Source organism: Aulonocara stuartgranti (genome assembly GCF_965226115.1).
Source record: "Aulonocara stuartgranti genome assembly, chromosome: 9".
NCBI classification, from domain to species: Eukaryota; Metazoa; Chordata; class Actinopteri; order Cichliformes; family Cichlidae; genus Aulonocara; species Aulonocara stuartgranti.
The window spans coordinates 26,332,447-26,353,437 of NC_138960.1; the positions used below are offsets into that span (position 1 = coordinate 26,332,447).

The 20,991-nt window shown below is 42.5% G+C and overlaps 1 protein-coding gene across 9 annotated transcripts in view; it reads left to right on the forward strand.

Annotated features, from left to right (window-relative positions):
• The window catches only part of sulf1 (sulfatase 1), a gene marked incomplete at its 3' end in the record, with an annotated part of 128,268 nt that overhangs the window by 89,029 nt on the left and 18,248 nt on the right, over nt 1–20,991 (forward strand). The window contains exons 2-6 of one of the 9 annotated variants that reach the window (XM_082547451.1): nt 2,302–2,465; nt 4,591–4,817; nt 17,110–17,404; nt 17,796–18,035; nt 18,723–18,874. In XM_082547451.1, the coding sequence (XP_082403577.1) occupies nt 17,230–17,404; nt 17,796–18,035; nt 18,723–18,874 (567 nt within the window). In that variant the 5' untranslated portion in view covers nt 2,302–2,465; nt 4,591–4,817; nt 17,110–17,229. Of the gene's footprint in view, nt 1–2,301; nt 2,466–4,376; nt 4,818–17,109; nt 17,405–17,795; nt 18,036–18,722; nt 18,875–20,991 lie in introns of those variants that run through there. The other 8 variants (XM_082547452.1, XM_082547453.1, XM_082547455.1 and 5 more) reach the window with 8 other exon arrangements.

Sequence of the window (20,991 nt, forward strand, 5' to 3'; positions counted from 1 at the left end):
TAGTATTTCTGATTAATTATAGTTTTTCTACTAAATCATAGTGCAGTATTTCTGCTTTTTATGGGATTTGTGCTAAAACAAAGTATTTCTACTAAATGTAGTATTTGTGCTTAATCATACCATTTCTGCTTTTTATAGGATTTGTGCTTAATATAGTATTTCTGCTTTTATAGGATTTGTGCTTAATATAGTATTTCTGCTAAATGTAGTATTTATGCTTAATCATACTATTTCTGCTTTTCATAGTATTTGTGCTTAATATAGTATTTCTGCTAAATTTAGTATTTCTGATTAATTATAGTTTTTCTACTAAATCATAGTGCAGTATTTCTGCTTTTTATGGGATTTGTGCTAAAACAAAGTATTTCTACTAAATGTAGTATTTGTGCTTAATCATACCATTTCTGCTTTTTATAGGATTTGTGCTTAATATAGTATTTCTGCTAAATTATAGTATTTCTGCCAAATTATAATATTTGTGCTAAAACATAGTCTCAATTTAAAATTACAATATTCATAGTTCATCACAGTGTCTCTGGTAAATCACAATATTTCTGCTCTGTTGTACTATTTTTCTAAATCATAGTGTTTCTGTAATGTTTAAGTATTTTTGGCTAAATATATTCTTTCTGTTATCTTATACTATTTCTCCTAAATTCTTGTATTTTTGAGAAGTTATCATGTTTCTGGTAAGTTACAATATTTCTGCTAAATTCTGCTATGCTATTGTATCTCTGCCAAGTATTATGTTTCCTCTAAGATATTGCAGTTCTGCTAAGTTATTCCATTTTAGCAAACTTCTTTTGCTTCTGCAAAGTTTTTACAATTTCTGCAACTTTTCAGCTTTTTCAGCTACTTTTTGCATACAGCTTCAGCTTTAAAGCATCCACACTGCATTTTCGCAGGAAATGCAAATTTTTCTAGTTAGCCATGCTGATTTATTTACGTGAATGATGTAGTTTGGTATTTTCTTGCTAAAATAAGCAAGTCCTTGTCTTTTTTCATTTTACACAGCATCCCATCTCCCAACAATATTGCACAAATGAACACTGGAGTACTGTTAGTTTATCTGCTCCTCTGACCAATTCAGTAGCAACATATACTTTCAAATGCAAGCCTTGCCGCTCGGTAGCCTTCTTAATAAACCCCGCTGGCCACTTACCTCTGGTATAGAATTCCCCGGGGAGTTTTGTGGAGACTAATGTAAGGGGCCGATGTCATTGCTTACATTTGTGCTTGTATGTGTTTACGTGTTAAATACTGTGTGGCCTTGTTCCGATGTTTCATGTTTGGGGGCTTTTTTGCCTCCTGGGTCCCGGCTCTTTTTTGTGGTCAGTTTTTTCCTTTCCAGAGGCAAACACATTTGTCCCTCAGGTTTTTTTACTTATTCGTACATTCCCTCACGACCATTTTGGTAGCTTCAGCAATCTCCCCCCAGGAATTTGCTGACATTTGTGAGTCCTTATATTTACACTATTATTATTCATCTTTATATTGAGACAGTAATTGTTATTCTCTAAGTGATAAATTCTAAACTGCAGAAGAAATAATATCACAATATTTGCGGGCTGTGTTGACATGTAGTTGCACTTTTCAGGAGGTGCACGTGACGCTACGTGGAAGCTTACCGCTTAGGGTAAAAGGGGTTTCCAGTTACCTCATAAGTTACTAAGTCGGTTTACAGCAAAGGTCTAAATCCAGCGTTGTGTGAGCAATCATGTTAAAGCATTATCTAAATTAACTTGAATTTTAATGGCCTCTGGAATTTAAAATTACCAGTCAAATCTGATAAAAAAAATTTTTAAAGTTTGCCCCAAATGATGTATAAGAAGTTATTTCCCTTCTGACATCATCAGTTTTAGTTCAGATTGCTTTGCCATGTCTCTCTCATGTCTGGTACCGGTTCTTGACCTTTTCCATGGCACTGCTAGTGTGGGTATCAGGTGAGATTCTTCCATATGTGTGGGGTATGTATTTAACGTTCACTGCACAATGACTTTAACTTTCTATTTTAACCCTTAGACCTTCTTGCCTTTTGTCTATCACGTATTTATATCCCCTCTGCCCTCTGCTCTCTTTAATTCTTCTGCACTTTATTGACCAGCTGTGCATGTCATCTTGCATGACACTACTGTAGTACAGTTGGAGGTTAGAATGGTTTGAAAATACTTTATAAAACAAGACAAAATGACCTCATGTCTGCCCAATCCCCCCCACCTCTCAGCTTGAGCGTAGCACTTTATACTGGCACAGAGGCAGAATCACAGCTATGACACCCCTATATATCTCATTCAACCATAGAAAATGGAGCTAGTGAACCGAGGAGCCCCCCCACACTGGGCTGTGCCTGCACCTGCAAACCCAACTGATGGCTGGAAAGCTCTGAGGAAAAGGGGGGAAGTGAGCCTGAGGTCAGAAGAGGCTTGGATTCAGTTTGAGAGCAAAGCTTGCACAAGAGACAAGAGGTACCTAATAAGATAAGTATAAAATAAGAGAAAACAACTCATCTTAAAGGTAATTTATGTGCCTGATGTCCCCGCTGATGTGCTTGGTGAATTATTTGTGCAGTCAGGATAGGGAGAAGGAGAGTGAATAGGGGTTACCAGAGGACCATGTTGCCCCCCTGCAGGTCATTCAGTCATTCATAAGATGAGGCCGTTTTATAGACCTCCCCCTGCCCTCGCTTTTGTTGCCCTTGTGTCCATCAGCGGAAGTGAAAATGGAAAATGGAGATTAATGGCGGTCATGCAAAATGGTTAGCTTGTTTGCATAAACCATTGACCATTTTCTACCTTTTTGAAAGTTTGAATAGCCGTGGATAAGACTCTGGATGTTTTCTTCACAGAAACACACCTTTTAAGATGTTTACAGATGTGCTCAGCTTGTATAAAAACAGCCCCTCTCCCCTAGTGGGGCAGCCATCTTTAATCCAGTAAAGAGCACAGGGATTTGGTCGCCCCTGTCCTGCCTGAAGGCCCTTTTGAAACCTCTCGGCCGTGAGAATGGGGGCTTGGGGTTGTAGGTGTGGGTTGGGATGTGTGTAACCGTGCAGCAGGGGCTGGGGACAGTCTTTGTAAATTTAGTTAATCTAATTTGAGCTCGTTCCCCCCTCAGGCTCTTGCTCTGTCTCACCACTGCCCGTGTTTCAAACATCAGTCGGTGCCGGGAAGAGCATTACATGTCTAGGGCTTGTTTAGCTTAATGCAAACCTGCAGGGGAGATAACTAGTAGCATCCACTGAAAAAAGTCACTCTGTGTGGGTTTGTGCAGTAAAATAACATTAAAATATAAAGCTGATACAGATTTGGGACTGTTACACAATAAGGTGAAACTTTCTTTTAGGTATTAACCCCCCCCCACACACACACACACCCTCCCCCACCAAATGACTCATTATCAAGGGAAGTTGGAAAGTGGCACTCAAACTTTTGATTAATACCTGTCTGACAACTTCAAACAGAGGGCATTGTGTGTATGCTGCTCGTGCTTATGTAATGTAAATGAATCACTCACAAGCCTTTCTTTGCCGTTTCCCCACTCTGATTAACACATGATGATGCTGTTGCATATCAAACGGGCATCACCTCATTAGTGCTTGCCTTTGAATTTATCCCTGAATATCATTAGGGTCTCATAATCCCTTTTTAATGGATCAATGAGTAGGACAGTAGTTCAACCAACTGATGAACGTGACAACCTTTCTCACCTAACGCTCCTCGTGTTTTGAGTAAACTGAGAATTGGATTGATTTGTTTAGGAAACTGAGTAGTAATTGTGTTGCCATCGAAAGACTGATCGTCAAAGGTGTTTGCTTAAACAGCTGGCCATCATCTAGTCAAAAATATCTAGACGTCGCTTATCTCTTTTCTCCTTATCTTACTCTTTCCCTTAGCTTTGTCATTTTAGTGTATTCCCCTCTGCCCTCTTTCCTAACTTAAGGCAATAGGTGGTGAAGGGTTGGAATGTGGCCGGGGGACGTAAGGAGTTAACACACTAAGGTGTGAGGGCTGCTGCCTGCGCTTCTACGCTTGCAGATGTAACAGTTTAGTGCCAACAGCATTCCCACCTCGGAGCCAATATAGAATTTTATTGCATTTTTTGAAAAGTATTATTTCTTTAGACCACATGCGCTATAGATCCAGGGAGAGGAATTGGGCGGAGGGATTGTTATTTAAGCGACATTGCCAGCAACATAATGTGAAAGATACAAATTGTATCTCTCTATCTTCCCTACTTTAGCTCTTAAGCATGTGCCCCTCTCTCTCACCCTCTCTCCCCTCCCTTGCTCTCTCTTGCTTGCTCCCCTCCCCTTCCTCCTCCACTCACTCTCCCCATCCTACTCTGCCTCTCAGGTTACGATGACTGGGGGGTTTTCTTGCTCTCATCTCGTAGAGTGTCTGTGTGAGTGTGGGGTGGAGGCAGTGGTGTGACCGACTGTGCTTGTGTGTGTGTCTCCCTCTGCGCTGTGCTGTGTCCTTGTCCCTGCCTCCTGGCAGCGAGGAGCCACCCAGCAGCCGGTCTGTGATTGGGCAGGGGAGTGGGGTTCTTGACACAGCGTGGTGCTGACTGCTTTGGGACGTGTTTCAACAGATGGTCGAGGTTAGAGAGTGTCATCACATTGGGGAGAGGATTAGAGGAGAGAGGTTGTCTTCCAGGAGCTGTGTGGTCCCCCCTACTCTTGAAACCAAGTCCCAGCACGAAGATACAAACCCCTCCATGAGCAAAGGCAGATCTGGTCAAGAAGCGTGGGGATAAAACTGAGAGGAATCGTATCCTTGCCTCTCAGTCAGCCAGCACTTTTCTCTCCTGCCTTCCAGGTACTGTACAACTTTTTTTACTCTTTCACTTCTTTTTTTGTCAGGTTTCCAGTTCTTTTGCAGAGCGTGCATGTTGTTGTTCATTTAGCAGTAAATTTCTGATTCACATTACAGTTCAGGAGTCAGGTATAACTCAGTAAGTCTGGACTTGTGAGCTGCGCTGTTCCTGCAGCCTGTCTGTGCTGCCCGTACAGCAGCTCAGTGTGTGCAGGATCTCATAGTTTTCCCTGTGAATGACAGGAATTCCCTCGGTCGCAAATTCCTCCGTCTCAAGGGATTAGAAGGCAGCACATTCCATTAATGTCATTTTTTCCCCCAAAACATGAGCGTTCATCAGTTCATTTTTCATTTTCCGAAACCGATTATATGAGCGTGAAAGGTAGCTCCATTACATTTTAAACTGCTCTCTCACTTAAAAGTATGTAACTGTCAGTATGGTGCAATCTATAAAAGATTACAGGTTGTATTTTATCATGTTCTTATTTTAATGGTGTCTTTTTTTTTATCATACAGAAATCCAGTACTGAGTTTAAATTGTTTTCCTTTTCTGTAATAGCAAATGAAGACACTTTTTTTTTCGACATTTCCATAAATCAGCGTGGCATTTAATGTTCCTTCACTTCAGGCCAGATAAGTTTTTTTCATAAATCTCATTCAGAGTGCACCTCTGGCAGATCGTGTCAGTATGCGCTAAATGGATGAGCTGCTGAAGAGTTCTTTCCGGACAAACTGTCAAAGCTCAGCAGAGAGGGAGAGACGCTGGGAATGTGCACCTCACTTTAGCTATTTAGCTCAAGTCAAGTGAGAAGCGAAACTTGCCAGTGAAGTGGGAATATGATGTATAGTATTTATGCCTTGCTGCAGGCATTATGTGTGTGTGTGTGTGTGTATGAGGCATTTGCAAATGGAGACTGTGCAGCTGTGAAAAGTTGTGTGAACAGCAGCTGGGCTGAGAGGAGAGAAGGTTGTATGGGTGAAAGCTGCTGCTGTGTGAATTTGTGTTTACCTTTGTAAACCAGCCGTAGCTACACTTCCTGCTTGTTGCTCGAAGTATTTAACACAACCACCAACAGGTAGTGATTAGTACTGCTTTAAGACCTGTAGAGTTGTTTGTATGAGCTGATTGTTAGAATCAATCAGCTGGAGACATGACCGACTGTCGTTGCTTTTGCAGTCTTAAATTTTATTAGGGACACTGAGTGAAACTGAGTAAGCTTCTTAATAAAGAAAAAATCCAAATGTGGAGTACATTTTGCCCCTGTCTGCTGTGTGTGTGGTACATTGTTGAAGTCCATCCAAGTGAACGGTTTGACTTTAATGTGTACTGGATCACTGTGCTCACCTACAAGTCCGCAAAAACCAGGGAATTTATCCTTTTGACCTAGATGGCAAAATTTTACTGTGGTCCCATTCAAATCTAGTTCTTTGAGTAGACTGGCTGACTTACATTTCAACACTTTGGCAGTGTCCATGTGTATTACTGAATGCGAGGCTGGAGAATGATGGGGAACTTTAACTTGAAACTTTCGCTACTGACAAGACTGATCCGCAAGCAACGCTTAGACTCAATATTCTGATTAACTTACTCGGAACACAGCAAAGCAGCTTTGGACTGCTTTAAAACGCCGTGCCTTATTGCCAGCGCAGAAAAGAAGATAGATCCTTTAAACAGTTTCTAGCTTAACTGTGGTACAAACAAGCGCATGAGCAGCTGCTGCAAATAATTACATTCTGGGGGGTAGGCGCTTGCCAAGACAAACGTTGTTCCAGTAGTCGCTTTGCCATCATTCAGATCTGCTTGCGGATGTATGTGCGTGTGTCTCTCTATGCGTGTGAAAGTATTCAGTGAGCTAATTTGTTCTTCTGATAAGCATGCCGAGAGACTGGGTGTAAGCGAATGCTACCAAACGTGCGTGCGTCTGTTTAAATACCAGCAGTGGATCAGAGATTTCCCAGACACGCATGCCATCTCATCATGAACAGGGCCAACACATTCATGGAAGAGTGATTACTGCAGGAAGTGGAAATGGCTCAAATATGCATATATGTGTGTTAGTCTAATAGACTGAACAAGATTCTGTTTAAACGGGATGCAAACACAGTTTTAAACCTTTAGGTAACGCTCCTGTGGGAAGTCACTTTGGAGAAAAGAGGCACATGTAATGTCATACTGATCCAAGTTTCTCCATTTGTGTGTGTGCGTGTGGGGAGATGCTTTCAGGTGAGTGCTCAGTATTTTTAGCTTTTCTATCCTTACTTCTTCCTCCAAATCAGAACCATGTTAGATGAGCTTTTATGGCGTTATTTTTGTGCCACTATTCTGACTCATTCATCATGCTGCATTGCTTTGTGAACTTGATCCTATGTGACAGGAGTCAGATGTCTGAATTCTGTCATTTATTTTAAAAAAGAGTTTAGTTGGGATTGTGGTGACACAGGTTCTAGTATTGAATAATTATTTTGAATCAAGTAGCACTTAATCAGTTTAATTGGATTGAGACATCTTTGCTTTGAAGTCCAGTGGAATGACACTAGTTTAGTTTTTCCCCTTTTTCCCTGGAAAGTACAGAGAGCAGTGCTGTATAACTGTAGTTTGTGTGTGTTCTCTTGTGTGTGTGTGAGCATGTTAAGAAAAGACTTCCTAAACCACCCTCTCTCCTCCAGAACTTGTTTATCTCTTCAACTTAATGATAGTGTTCCTCATACTAGCCTGATTGCATAGTAGCGCTTGTGTAGATTGCACAGTCCTATCACTGCAAATGACCAGCATTTGAACAGTGAGCATTTGGCATGCTTTTATTTATGTGGGATCCAGAAAGGCTATCTTTAGATGAGTCAGCCACTTTCCCAGTTCCTTTGTTGACCTTACTGATCAAACATTGTTATGGAGTTTTGATCCATTTGCAAAGTGCACGTTAAATTAAGTCTTTTTTTTTTATTTTTTTATTTTAGGCACCTATCTCAAAAGAAATCTTTTAGGCGGTATTTGGGAGCTCATGATAGCACCCCATATGTTTGTTCAGCTTGCTATTTGAATGAGAGAGGTCAGGGCATGCAAACATTACATCCATCTCATTATTGGAGGGAATTCCTTATCCCTCCAACCTTTGATGTGGTATTTAGGACACCGTAAAAGGAGCAGCAATCCAGACACACATTCAGTACTTTACTGTTTTCTATGGCTCTCATCCCCTTTGTCTCGAGCCTCTGCCTTGATGACTAGTCAAAAAGGAAAGATGTGTTTTATGAAGAAAATGTTCAGTAGGTGGTTCAGCGACACAAAAGCCAGGAATGACCCCAGACAGCCCGTGCAATTGTGGCCTGAGAATTTACACAACAGGGGTAAATGCGGGTTTGCTAATGGTGGCTAAAAGTGCACTTTAATGGGTAAATCCTTGGTGAGAGAGGGAGACTGAGAGAGAGAAGGTTTTAATGCTTTTTCTGTAATGTTCACAGCAGCGTTTGTTCAGATGTCACTGCACGTAGATGCAGCATGGACTTTAGAGTGAGAAAGAGAAAGCCAGGTCAAGAGAGCCACAGAGGGGGAAGTGGAAGCGGGATAAGATAAAGGAGAGGCCAAGATCAGAGAAAGGGAGGTGTGAATGTGTGATAAAGAGGGGACGAAAGAGAGAGTTTTAAAGTGGAAAAAGATGCAGGGAGGTTGGATAATGTGTGCACTTTTGAAACACATGGGTACAAACATAATCTTCTTGCAGGACAGGGTTGTACAAAAGACAAACACAGAAAAGCTATTTACACACATAAGCACACTATGCACGAGCTCACCCCCTCTGTCCTCCACCTCCCAGAGGGCTGGACAGTCCCTGCTTTGTCATTTCTCTTGTCCAATAATCCTCCTCCCCAGGGAGAAGCAATCTGTTTTAGATTTGAAAGAGAAAGGATCCTGCCTATATCACGTACAATTAAGCAGCCGTCAGAATGCGTCGGCGAAAGTTTGGAGGGAGAAGTGCTGCCACTGGGGGGTTGCCCCTTTCATCCGCCGCCTTTCCAGAATGGATATAATGGGGTGGGAGGGTTGGGGGGGATGTTGTTGGGTGGGGAGGAGGCAGAGGGAATGAATATGTTTCCTCACCCCTTCATTGCGCTCTACAGCTCGACTAATAGAAGCCAGCATGCGTTTGTTTCAGCTCTTCTGCTCCCTTTCTTTCCTTCTCCCCTGGAGCGAGCAAACACATTCAGCTTCTGCCAGCGCTCTCCCCTCCTCTGCCTCTGTGTACGTACACGCACAAGCGCTTATATGCGAGGACTTGGCCGTGTTCTGCTGGTCGCCTCCAGTCCTGTTTGACCTTATTTGATCAACACGACTCGGCCGTGTGGATGCAGAATGGCTGCATCTTTAAAGTGTTTGAACAGCAACTTGCTTTATAATGAAAAGCTCTATGATGGCATGACTCACATTATTGTCATCTTGGTTTTCTCGAGTTGCCCGTGGCAACTTCAGCTGATTCTGTCTGCTGTCTCTTGGACATGTTTGGATGATGTAGTGGCTGCATTCTTCTACTTTTGGCTCAAAAGTAAAAGGCCTGGAAGGATTCGGATGGGTAAGCTTCCTGTTCAACGCTGTGCGAGCTAATTTATCTTTTTATCGAAATCGTGTTTTATTATTTCTTTATTTACAATGGAATTAAATATGGAAATTTTGCCAGAGAGGATAAAGTTAATTCAATTACAAATGACGTTGCTGCGTGCTTTGGAAAGCCACACACTAAGCCAGAGGCAATGGAAAGGAGATCTCCCCTGCGTACAAATTACAGGTTACGTGTCTGTCTGCGTTCAAGTCTGAGTGATTCATTCTCTGTTTGAGTGAATGACACGCACTCACAGAGTACATGATATCCAAATACCCGGCGTTCACACACACACATATCCAAAGGCATGATTGGGTGAGAGGGGGGGAGTGCTGAACTGGCACAGGTGCAATGAGTCCAATACATTTTTATGAGTGGTATCATGTTGGTGTGTCTGAGTCATCGAGAAGTCTGTTTATGACATTCACGGTCACACAGGCTGGTTCCCATGATCTATGTTTGTCTATGATTCCCAAAAAATATGCCTCCACATGCTTCACATTTTGGGGGTGTTTAGTTTCATGTGCCAGGAGCCGCACTACATTTAATAGAAGTTTCCTTTCTCAACTGTTGCCACCTTTTTCACTCTTTCACAGAAGTAGGGGGATTTATAATACAACAGTTTTTCTAAGATTAAACTCATTTACAGTCACCTGTCTAGAAGCTAGATGTAATAAACTCTGATGAATTAGCATATTCTAAACAAAGATTTCATTAAATTGTTTTTATTGTCAATTACTAACTAGTGGACATTGACAGAGTAGCTCATTTGTTCCTATTAAACAAATTCACCACCTTAGAAATCCTTTGTTTTTTCAGTATTCACAGAGTGCAAGAGAAAAAAATAAAGTCACACTTTTCACATAAGGGAACAAAAATCATCCATCAGGCTTGGTGCATTGGCTCTCTCTGTGTTTCTCTCTCTCTGCCATCATGTTGCTGATTTCATGGAAAAGAAGTCAGTCTCTTTATTCTTGACAATTACCTCAGTGGAAACCCATTGAAGCAATTTGCCATAGCTCTCTTTTGTGGTAAAAGAAATAATTTATCTGGGGTATATTTGACACGTCAAAGAGACAAGAAAGCCACCCGTGAGTGAGCAATTCATTCTGCTCCCTCTCACTCTCTGGAGCACTTGTACTCTGATAGAGTGTTTCTGATGGGAGTGTGGATTTTGACAAGAACGTGGCTGGAGGAATAAAAAATGCGTTTTTATTTCATTCAGCTGAGGTCGTCTGTTGCTAATGGTTTCCATTCATGGCTTAGAATAGTTTAAAAAAGAAAATGCTTGCTTTAGGCTCATATAACTGTGGTTGCTGATCCTCTGATTGTGATTCCATGTTTTCATATCACACTATAAATCAGTGGAGTGGTTTCCCTTCTGTTCACTTTCTTCTCTGCTTCCAAAAACCAGTGAGACAAACAAACTAAAATAAGGACGTGATGAAGGACGACCTTCAGGCCCTCGGGGAAGAAAGCCGAAGGCAATAACATGCTATTATATAACACCTGGCTAGCTTACTTGGTGTGGTCTCTGGTTTAACTTGCTAACCTAAATTTGTCAGATACAATAATAGGACTTTCCACACGAACATTAACAAAAGTCTTAATGAGACTCTTTCGACAGAGCAATGTGCCATGTGTGGAACTCTTTAAGCTTAGCTCAACACAGTAGAGAAAGGAGGCGCTAACTTGTGGCACTACTTTGTTTTAATTACTGTGTTAAACTGACATGGAGGAAAACACCAGATTAGAAAGAAAAAACTGCCCAGCTGTCCTCCACCTACAGTTGTTTTATATACTTTGACAATGGTACAGCAGAGGTTACCAATAGGTGTAGCACCAGCACATCATAACGTTATATATAAAATATATTGATTTTAAATATTACCACTAATTTTAAATCATGGAGGCAGAAACGGGCCTCTTGAACTTTCTAAATTCCAGTCCGGTTACTGAAAGTATGATAGCCGTGTGTGAGTGATTGCCATGGATGCCTACATAAAGTTCTTGGTTTAGACTCAAAGAACTAAATAGCCGAGGATATGAATGTTTAAATACAGACCACCGTCAGACTGGGAACACAAATAAAATGTGACCTTTTGTGTTTTTTAATCATTTACCTCCTAATGTACTCAAAACCCACTCATGTTTCCAATAGGCTGCTTGTGGGCCCACAAGTCATTCCCACTTTGAAGTATTTTGGACCCGGATTCATTTAATTATACATTAAGATGCATCCATAATATTGATGGAGTGGAATGACAGCCATGGCACTACAAAGGGTCTCTCCCCAGGTCCGAGAGAAACATGTGGGGTTTAACTAATAGCTGTGAATGCACTAACTCCAGGTTCATGTTTCACTGAATTGAGGCCATTCTTCTTCATTAAAGTGGCCTGCATTGTACCCCAAACAAACCACATTCCAGTGAACGGGAAGCTTAAACATCTGAAGTTTTATCGTTTTTAATATTGAACAAAACAAAGATTCTGATTGTGCCTGTCACAGTAAAGGGTTTTGTAGCCATAAACGTGCTGGAACAGTGATCTCTCTTCACTACTTTGCACTTGGGTTTTCTCATTGGAATTTTTGCATAAATCTTACACCAACTTGGGCATTTTGGTCAAACAAATCAATGGAGTTAAGAGTCTGAAAACACCAAGGTTTGAGTCTTTTCCCAGTGCCTACCCACAGCCAAGTAAATGTACTGGGACAGAACTCCCCTTCAGTCGGCTCAGTGTGGCTGACGGGTGGGCCTTGATGGGTACAAGCGCTGCCCTTGGCCTGCCGGGCACAGCAGGCCCTGACACAGGCTCTCCTCAGTATAAAAGTCCCTCGTCAGCCCTCATGGCAGCAGACCAGCTGAATTCCCTCAGATTACAGAAATATTTGGACAAACCTCCATATTAATCTAAGTCCTCGTCTTATTCATTTTTTCCTCTCTGAAAGAAGGAGTGCAAAACATTGTGTCTTTATCTGTTAATCAGACCAGCCTGTAGTTTAGCATGTTTTATATCCCGACTCTGCGATGTTTATTTCTTTCTTTCAGCAGTTCTCCTATGGTCGAGGAATGACTATGTATTAAATGATTTTTACTGTTATTGCAAGTCATGCAGCCTACAGTCGCAGAGCAGCCTACAGAATTCAAACTATGCTGTTGGACTATAATTCCCCTCCATTGTTCCTCTGTGACTTGGCTGCCATAGAGATGGACTAGGCAAATAGCGAGGGAGCAAGAGAGAGACTGAACAGGAATAAGGGGGGATTTGAGGTGCTTTGAAATGGCCATTGTCCTTAATAGCAAGGCCTTTTTATGAATGACTGATTTACTTTAGAGGAGCATGGCATCTGGTTTGTGTTTGACTTGCATCTTGTTTTGGGAATGTGAACCCCCTCACCTCCAAACTCTCTGTGTTAACTTGGGCAAGATCCTCCTCTGTGAGCATGCATGCGCTCGTGGACAAACATGTGGCTGTTAGAGATACGCGAACTCTCGGCTGTCATCCTGCCTTTTTACATAAGAAGTCTTTCATGTGCGCTCTTGGGTAATCTGCTACTTTTCAGTCACAGCTGATAAATGTATAGACTGCCGCTCCTGAACGAACACGACTTAAGCCAGATGCAGACCATTGATGAAATGAAAATGTGGGCCAATCACAACCAGACAAGACTTTTGTTGCCTTCATACCTCTGTTTTCTTTTTTTTTCTCTCGCTCTCTCTTCAGACTTTCACCTCTTAACCCCTGTGTGTGGGTAGCCTCAGGTTGCTGAGGTTAGGTTAAACAAGCCACCATCAAAGCCATAACACCACTCAGGTCGGAGGAGGGTCAGGACGCAGCAGTGTGTGGTTTGAGGCCCTAACAAGAGGGCACAACTGCCAACCAGCCAAATACTGCTGCCCTGCATGGCTACACAAGCAGCAACTCTATTATGTTCAGCTTTACTCGATGCACAAAGCACAGCTGTCTGTATAGACATACCAAATTACCGAGCAATGCTGCATGTGTTGTAGGAAAGCAAGTAAAAGAGCTGTTTTTCTACAAGTAGGAGAAAAAAATACCCTCATGAAAGCAAAGATTAGTACGGTGTTGAGGTGTGCTAAAAGTGTTGATTGCCATTAATCTGAAAATTGCACATCTTTTATGTATCTGGCAGCTGTGCATCTGAAAACTCCATAGTGGCCTTTTTGTTTCAGTCCTTTTGAACTCCTAGGCATGCTGCGTTCCTCCCATCCATGCCCAATATTTCTCCCCCCAGCTTAACCATGATGAGTACAGTAAGGGCTCATTTAAAGGGTCATTAGAGCTAATCCTTCAAAACAATGAGGAAGGAGAAACAATGTGCTCCCTAGTCCTCTGACTCTGTCCAGTAATAAAGACCTCTTGTTCGCTCCACAGATGTATAGAAGTTGCCTGTTCTGCTGATATCACGCTACATGACATAAATAAATGAGTCATTCAAAATGAAAGGCTTGCGAAAATGACATGAAAATGATCTGCGAGGGATCGTGAAATTGGAAACATGAATTTGAACTCTGGAGGCAAAAAAGAATCAGTGATGATAACAGAAGATGGATTTGGAAGCCTAATAATAACTTTCACATATCAGAAGTCATTCATATTGTTTTGTGTATTTAAAGTGTACAAAGTGCCTAATTTATGCCGATCCCTGAATGTGCCTGAAGCCATTAACTCTGTGTAACACTTTGTAAAGCTTTTGTACAAAACAAAATACACACACACGTGTGTTTGTACACACACAACTAATGGAGTTCATTCTGACATCTAGTGGTAGTTAAATAGGTGTTTAAACTATCCTGTCTGTAAAGCTTAGACACACTTTCAAATCTGGAGCAGATGTTTTTATTATACATTTTAAATAGAGCATATTAAACTATAAAGCATACCGTGCTGCTCTAGAGTGCTCACAGGATGTATTCTATATTTAAAACAAGCCAAATTAAATCTTCATGTAGAGTGGACCTGTCTGAGGCAGAAATTGCTGCAGGGCTACTTGTTTTATTCTGATAAAAGCACCACGATGTGGTGCATGGAAGGAATATCTCCTAAGCATCCTTGGGCAAATTACATTTTTAATTCAAGTAAAATCACTTTTTTGCCTCTTTCTCACTCTTGCTCAGTGAATTGGAAACTTTCTGCATGAACTAAAGGTCACAATATAGCCTGCCATCTTTGCTTTATAAACAGCAGTTGCTTATCTCGACACTCTGACATGTCCTGTCACTCAGCTGCTCATTTCCTCTAGAGGCTTTACGCTCCATATGTCACATTAGCATGAGGAAGTCAGGGCACTGAGGATATGATGCCAGCATATACTTGGGTTTTCTTTGATGATGGGTCACTTTGAGAAGGATGATCGAATGACTCAAGACCTGTAGAAGTCCTTTTGCTCCTAAGTGAACCTCAGATGGCCTAGTGAGCAAAGTGGATCAGGTGAAATGGACTACGAGCGGTAGTCCAGAAAAAGGGGAGGGGGCCTGCATAATAACAGCCCTCATTCTATTGGGGGGTTTTGTGTGGCGCTTTATTAGCCCTGCGGTCTCAGTCATTTCAGACAGAATAGCTATTGACTCCACTGTAGATCAGCACCACAAGGTTTGCATCAGACACCACAATGAACCTTCTTGTCTGTTTTGTCTAAGATGCAAGAAGAGGCCATTGCTTGGAATCGTTGGCATGTAAAATTGAATTTGCGCTGGGTGCTAACATTACACTCGTTGGCCGACTGGCTTACAGCTGATGTCAGGTCTTCCGCAGCTCTGATAGAAACAGAGACTTGAGCTTTGTCTAGATATGGGTTATGTGTCTTGTATATGGGAAGCGTTCCCAATTTGTGTAGGAGGACTTGGATCCACACGGCAGAAGAGTGTGTTTTTTGTGGGATAAAGGCTCGTCTATGAGTTTCTGCGTGTCACCATGTGTTTGTAAAGTAGTTTGTGTTGTGTGTGTAGCTCACTGCAAGGTTCTGTGCACTCTGCCACCTCGCACCAGAGGGGTGTTTGTCCAAACGGCGCCAGTGTTTGCACAGGGCTGTCACGATGACTGGGCTGGCTGGCTAGTCCAGACACAGCTTGTCTGAAACCCAGTACACCAAAGTACTCTTAAAGCTCTGTCTGAAGCTCTGCTTATCATATCTAACATCAAACTGGAGAAGCAGCTGAAATAAACAGCGTAGTAGAGCAGGGTCAACATTGGGAGGTGTTGGGTGTTTGAGATGATTTGCATCTATCTGATACACGACTAGAGTAGGTGTTTTAATTTCCTGATGCAAATTACCAAACAGAATCTTTACCGTCCTCGACTACCATCCGAACAACGCAGGTTAGTTCATTCTGGACTGTGCGATAGATCAAAATCATCAAGATACAAATCATTTATTAGGGTTGTTACTCTCTGCTGATTCGGACAGGCCTTTTGTGGAAATGATGGTAAGGGCGGAGCCACCCAGTGGGGTTTGGCCGGGCTCAGGTGTCATAGACCTGCCATTTGTTTTCAGGCCATTAACCCAGAATAGGGAGCAGTGTGGTGCCACTCAGTGGGACTGCTGTCCGCAAGGCACTTTTTCACAGGTGGTGATGAGGTTCTCATTATTACTGCATCACGGTTCATCTCACAGGCAGAAGCCATTCTTTCACATATATTTTATATATATTTGAAGGCATCTTTGAATTCTTATTACATTTTAACTTTAATTTGTAGCACAACACTACCGGTATAATGTTTTGAATTTCTTTAGACTGGCTTTTCATTGGTACAGGAATAAAATCTGAGCTCAGGTTTGTACTAGTATACATTTTACTTTACTGATCACTGGAATTTAGTCGGAGCATTCAGCTATGATGACTGTTATAGTGAGCAAGAGGCTGCCAAGTGATGACTCAGTGGTCATCTGTGATTCCCGACAGTGGCGTTGCAGTTAATGTAGTGGAACCCTCTCCCCGCCTCCAGTGCCTTTTTTCTCCCCCCACTGGCCCTGTGTCATGCTTGACTCACCAGGGGGTGACTTTTGAGTGGCAGGTAAAAGGGGGGCCACAATTGGCTCATGCAGGCAAGTGGTTCTGGGTGTGCAGCCAATGGCCTAATCTCATCACAGTTAGCTAAACAGCAGCTGTCCAGTAGGGATGGAGACTTTCCGTGCACGAGTGTGTTCTCTGACACGGTAGAAGAGTGGAAAACCAGGAAACGATAGAGAGAGAGATAAAGAGAAAACTGTAAAAGTAGGGGACTCGCGGGATTCTCTGAGGTGAGATCTGTGTTTCTAGATCTTCAGTTTATTTGTTTTTGTTTAACTTTGACAGAGTTGAGTATTTTCTTTTCTTTCAGATCAGGGAGTTGAGGGTGAGGGATTTTTGTGTTCAGTATTAATGGAGTTTCCATCTGCACACAGCATATATTTGAACTGCTGAATAAGTTTTCCTTGCTGGACCGTTAAGGGCTAAAGCCAATCTGTTTTGGCTTCCCTGTTTATGGATAAACTGTTCTGTTTGAGTGTGATTTGTGACCATCTGCACAGAAGTTACCTGAAGTAAATGTGCTTAAATGTTCCAACAGGGATTCTGGCTTTCTGCAGGTGCAATGCAGTTTTCTCTTCCACTACTGCAAAACTGACCCTAAAGTTTCACCTCCCACCATGCTTATTGTTGTAATGTCTCCATACATTTCCCCCTCTTGTCTCCCCACAGTCCATCACTGCTGCAAGAGCTGCACAAGTGTGAGTGAGCGGCCCGGCTGGTTCTCTCCCTCCCCTTCTCTCCATTAATCTCCTCCATCTACCCATCCTCTGGCCTGTTGTTTCAGTCACCATGCTGATTCACTGGCTGTCCTGGTTGGCCCTCCTGTCGCTGGATTGGGCTCCAGGCAGCTGGGCCTTCACCACCACCAGGGCTCAGGGCCTCAGAGGTCGCATTCAGAGAGACCGCAGAAACATCCGGCCCAACATCATCCTCATCATGACTGACGACCAGGATGTTGAGTTGGGTAAGGCTGCCTGGCAGAAACCCCTGGTCTTCCTGGAAATTTTCATTTGGCTTCAATTTTTTTCCCTATTTAAAAGAAAAAGTGCACAGTTTATCTAAAATTCAGTGTTTTTCCCAGTCTTCAATCCTCTCTGTTCTAATGTGTTTCTTTGTCTTTGTGGTGATTTGCATCAGGACTTCTGTAGTCTTTCTTGGCACATTAAATATTAAGTAGAGGCCATAAGCCACACCGGAATGGCCATCTGGTCTCTCGTGTGCTGAATTGTAATTATTTGCCTTTCAGAGCACTGAATCACAGATTAAGTAAATACGAGTGAAAAACAGTATTTGCGTGTGTTTAATAAGATTTCGCTGTAACTGTACAGCACTGATCACGTTACCTCGCCCTCCAGGTTCTCTACAGGTAATGAATAAAACCCGCAAGATCATGGAGGATGGTGGCACTTCTTTCACCAATGCCTTTGTCACCACACCCATGTGCTGCCCGTCACGTTCTTCCATGCTGACGGGCAAGTACGTCCACAACCACAACACCTACACCAACAATGAGAACTGTTCCTCCCCTTCCTGGCAAGCTCAGCATGAGCCGCGCTCCTTTGCAGTCTACCTCAATGAAACTGGCTATAGAACAGGTTTGTGAATACACACTCACACAAATATAATTGAGGACTCTTTATTTCATGCCTGTGGTGTTCTCTTATTATTTATTTATGGAAAATGGCAGTTTTGATAGTGACGATGGTTCACCTGTATGAGGTTCTCGGTTCTGATTAACAGAGTGTCAGTCACTACTAGCTCTAATCTCCTCCTGGCAACGCCATTCATATGTTAGTCAATGCAAATTTATACAGTAAGCTAGACTCCACAAACCTGCCTGCCTGCCTGGCTGTCTGCTGTGAGAAATGCAAACACGTTGAGCGTGCCAGGTCGATGTCGTGTCTCATCAGACACTGTCTGCCTGAGTGATGGGCAGGCGTTGAACTGGGCAGCTCAGTGGGGTCCTGTGGGCTGCAGCTCGACTTGTGGTTTTGGAGTCGTTGCGTTAGTCTGCAATTAGCCGTCTCTGGGACAGCCTGGCTTCCTGCCCAGCCTATCCGAGAATGTTGTCAGAGAATCCAGGGAAAAGGAGACAAGCAAAAATGTTAAACATCACATAAGCGCAGATAAAGTCGCACAGTCACACAATTATGTTTTTTTTTTTTTTTTTTTTACAGGCATCGCCTTAAGGAAGCAGTGCTTGTAAAGACTGCATATATAAAGAAACAGCATATTAAAAGAGGCCCATCTCTCCCTTCTTTCTCTCATCTTTTCTTCTGCAGCTTTCTTCGGCAAGTACCTCAATGAGTACAATGGCAGCTACATCCCACCTGGGTGGCGCGAATGGGTTGGATTGATCAAAAATTCCCGCTTCTATAATTATACTGTCTGTCGGAATGGTTACAAGGAGAAACATGGTGCTGATTATGCCAAGGTATGTGTTCTCATAATTCATACGAAAAGGCTCTATTAGCTCAGTCCCTAATTTGTTTTGCCGTTATGACTTAATATTAAGACTTCACATGACAAATTGCAGGTTCCACTCGCTTATAAATACAGACAGTGAAGCAGCTTATGGCTGTGTGGTGATTCAGGATGGCAGGAATTCTCTCTTGAGGATTAAAGGGAACGAGCTGAGTTGACGCCTCCTCTTTCTGCAGCATCCTTTTATTATGATGCACCTTTCCTCAATATTTAGACGCTATAAAACTGGTGCATCTTTATGAGAAGCCAACTTGACAACTTGTGACAAAAACTGACCTGCACTTGTTTTTGTCTCTCACTCTTATTCTTCCTCTTTGTGTCTCACTATCAAGTTTTGCAGAATGACTTTGTGCTGTAACACCACTGTTTGCTACTGCTGGGGGATGACTGTGGTTACACTGTCTTTTTGTAGCTCTAGATGGCATCGGTCATCAATCTTCCCCAAATGTTTTTGTAAGAGCTGTCAGTTTGTTTTCGCAAGTCCGTGCCAATATCTCCCTAGGTTGCACAGTGCTGGATATACAAGAAATCCATGTGGCGGGCTGGCCTATGAGATGGGCAAACAAATGTTTGGATTGCTACTTCTCTGCCAACTTGGACCAAGGTGTAAAATTACCCACAGGCTTGGGCCGGTGTGTTTACATGACACGGACTTGGTCAGCAGATTGTGGTTTACAACCAAATGGACACAATATTTTCTGTTTACTGCCAAAGCCCATCAACCTGCTGCCACCAGGACAACCGCAGTTCTTTAGGTTTGGATGGGGTGAGAAGGTCAGAGTATCTGTGCAGAGTGCATCTTGCACATCATGACACTGATTAAGCTACAGACCCTGTGTGATTTCATCCAGTTAGGTCCTGTTTGACTTTTCTTCTGTAGGAGGATGAGTTAATTGAGGTTAAGGGTTTTGTCAAACACTCTTGAGTGAGATTTAGTTTCAGAATATCATCCATCAATATCAAATCCCATGACAGTAGAGCAACAACTCTAACAGCTGTGATATTATAAAGTGTCTCACTGCTAATTTGACAGATGTGCAATCTTGTAACTTTGAAAAAACAATAAATGTTGTAAATGTAAACCTATAAAACACTGGTGCATTGGCTGTCCTGTAGGTCATTTAAAAACTTATGAGGATTACAAATTAAATAGATGAACGATTTGGGAAAATGAAACCATGTACTAATGGGGTGCCGTTGGGTGAGTGCCACTTACTATTACCAATCAGCTCCAAAAGGGAAAAGTGATATTCTTCACCTCCCTGACTATTTTATAGTCACTGGCCAGGCATTCCCCACGACACTGTCACTTCCTTCTGACCTGCCAGAGCTCTCAGCAGCAGTGGCTCAGATTTGGGAGCTGGCAACATAAAGTGCACGGCGGTGCTTTGCCATGTGCACATAATCATCGGCCTCCACGGGCATGTACAGCCGCCAGGCCATTAAAGCTGGTCTAGCTGTAAAACCTATTAGAGACAAGATGAATCAGCCAAACCCACTTCTGACATTTCAAGGAAATCACCCGTTACCCTTTGATTCTCAGCCTGGCACTCCCTTTCATTTGTTGTATGCCAGGCAGCAACAACAGGTACAATGGTTGGTCTTCTCTTGGAAACTTGGCGAATGCTACTGTAATTTCAGTTCAAGGTGGGACTGCTGTACAGTGTTGTGACAATTTCACATTTCCTGTGTCTAAGCTCTTCACATTCATCCAGTTGTTCTCTCTTTGCCTGTGGTGTTTAATTTAGAGAAACACAGCATTTGGCATCTTGAGAACTGTTGTTGGCGCTTGAGTCTACTTTCTGGTTTGATCCCTGGTTGCTCCGGTCTGTATGCCAAGTATCCTTGGGCAAGATACTAACCTCAAGTTGCTCTCCCATGCATCCATCAGAGTATAAATGTGTGTAAATGTCAGATAGAAGAAGCATAGAAAAAGTGCTTGTATGAATGGTGTGAATGGGTGAATGAGGCAAATTGTATAAAGCGCTTTGAGTGCTTAGGTAGAGGAGAAAAGCGCTGTATAATAACCAGTCCATTTACCATTTATATTACCCAAAGCCAATATCT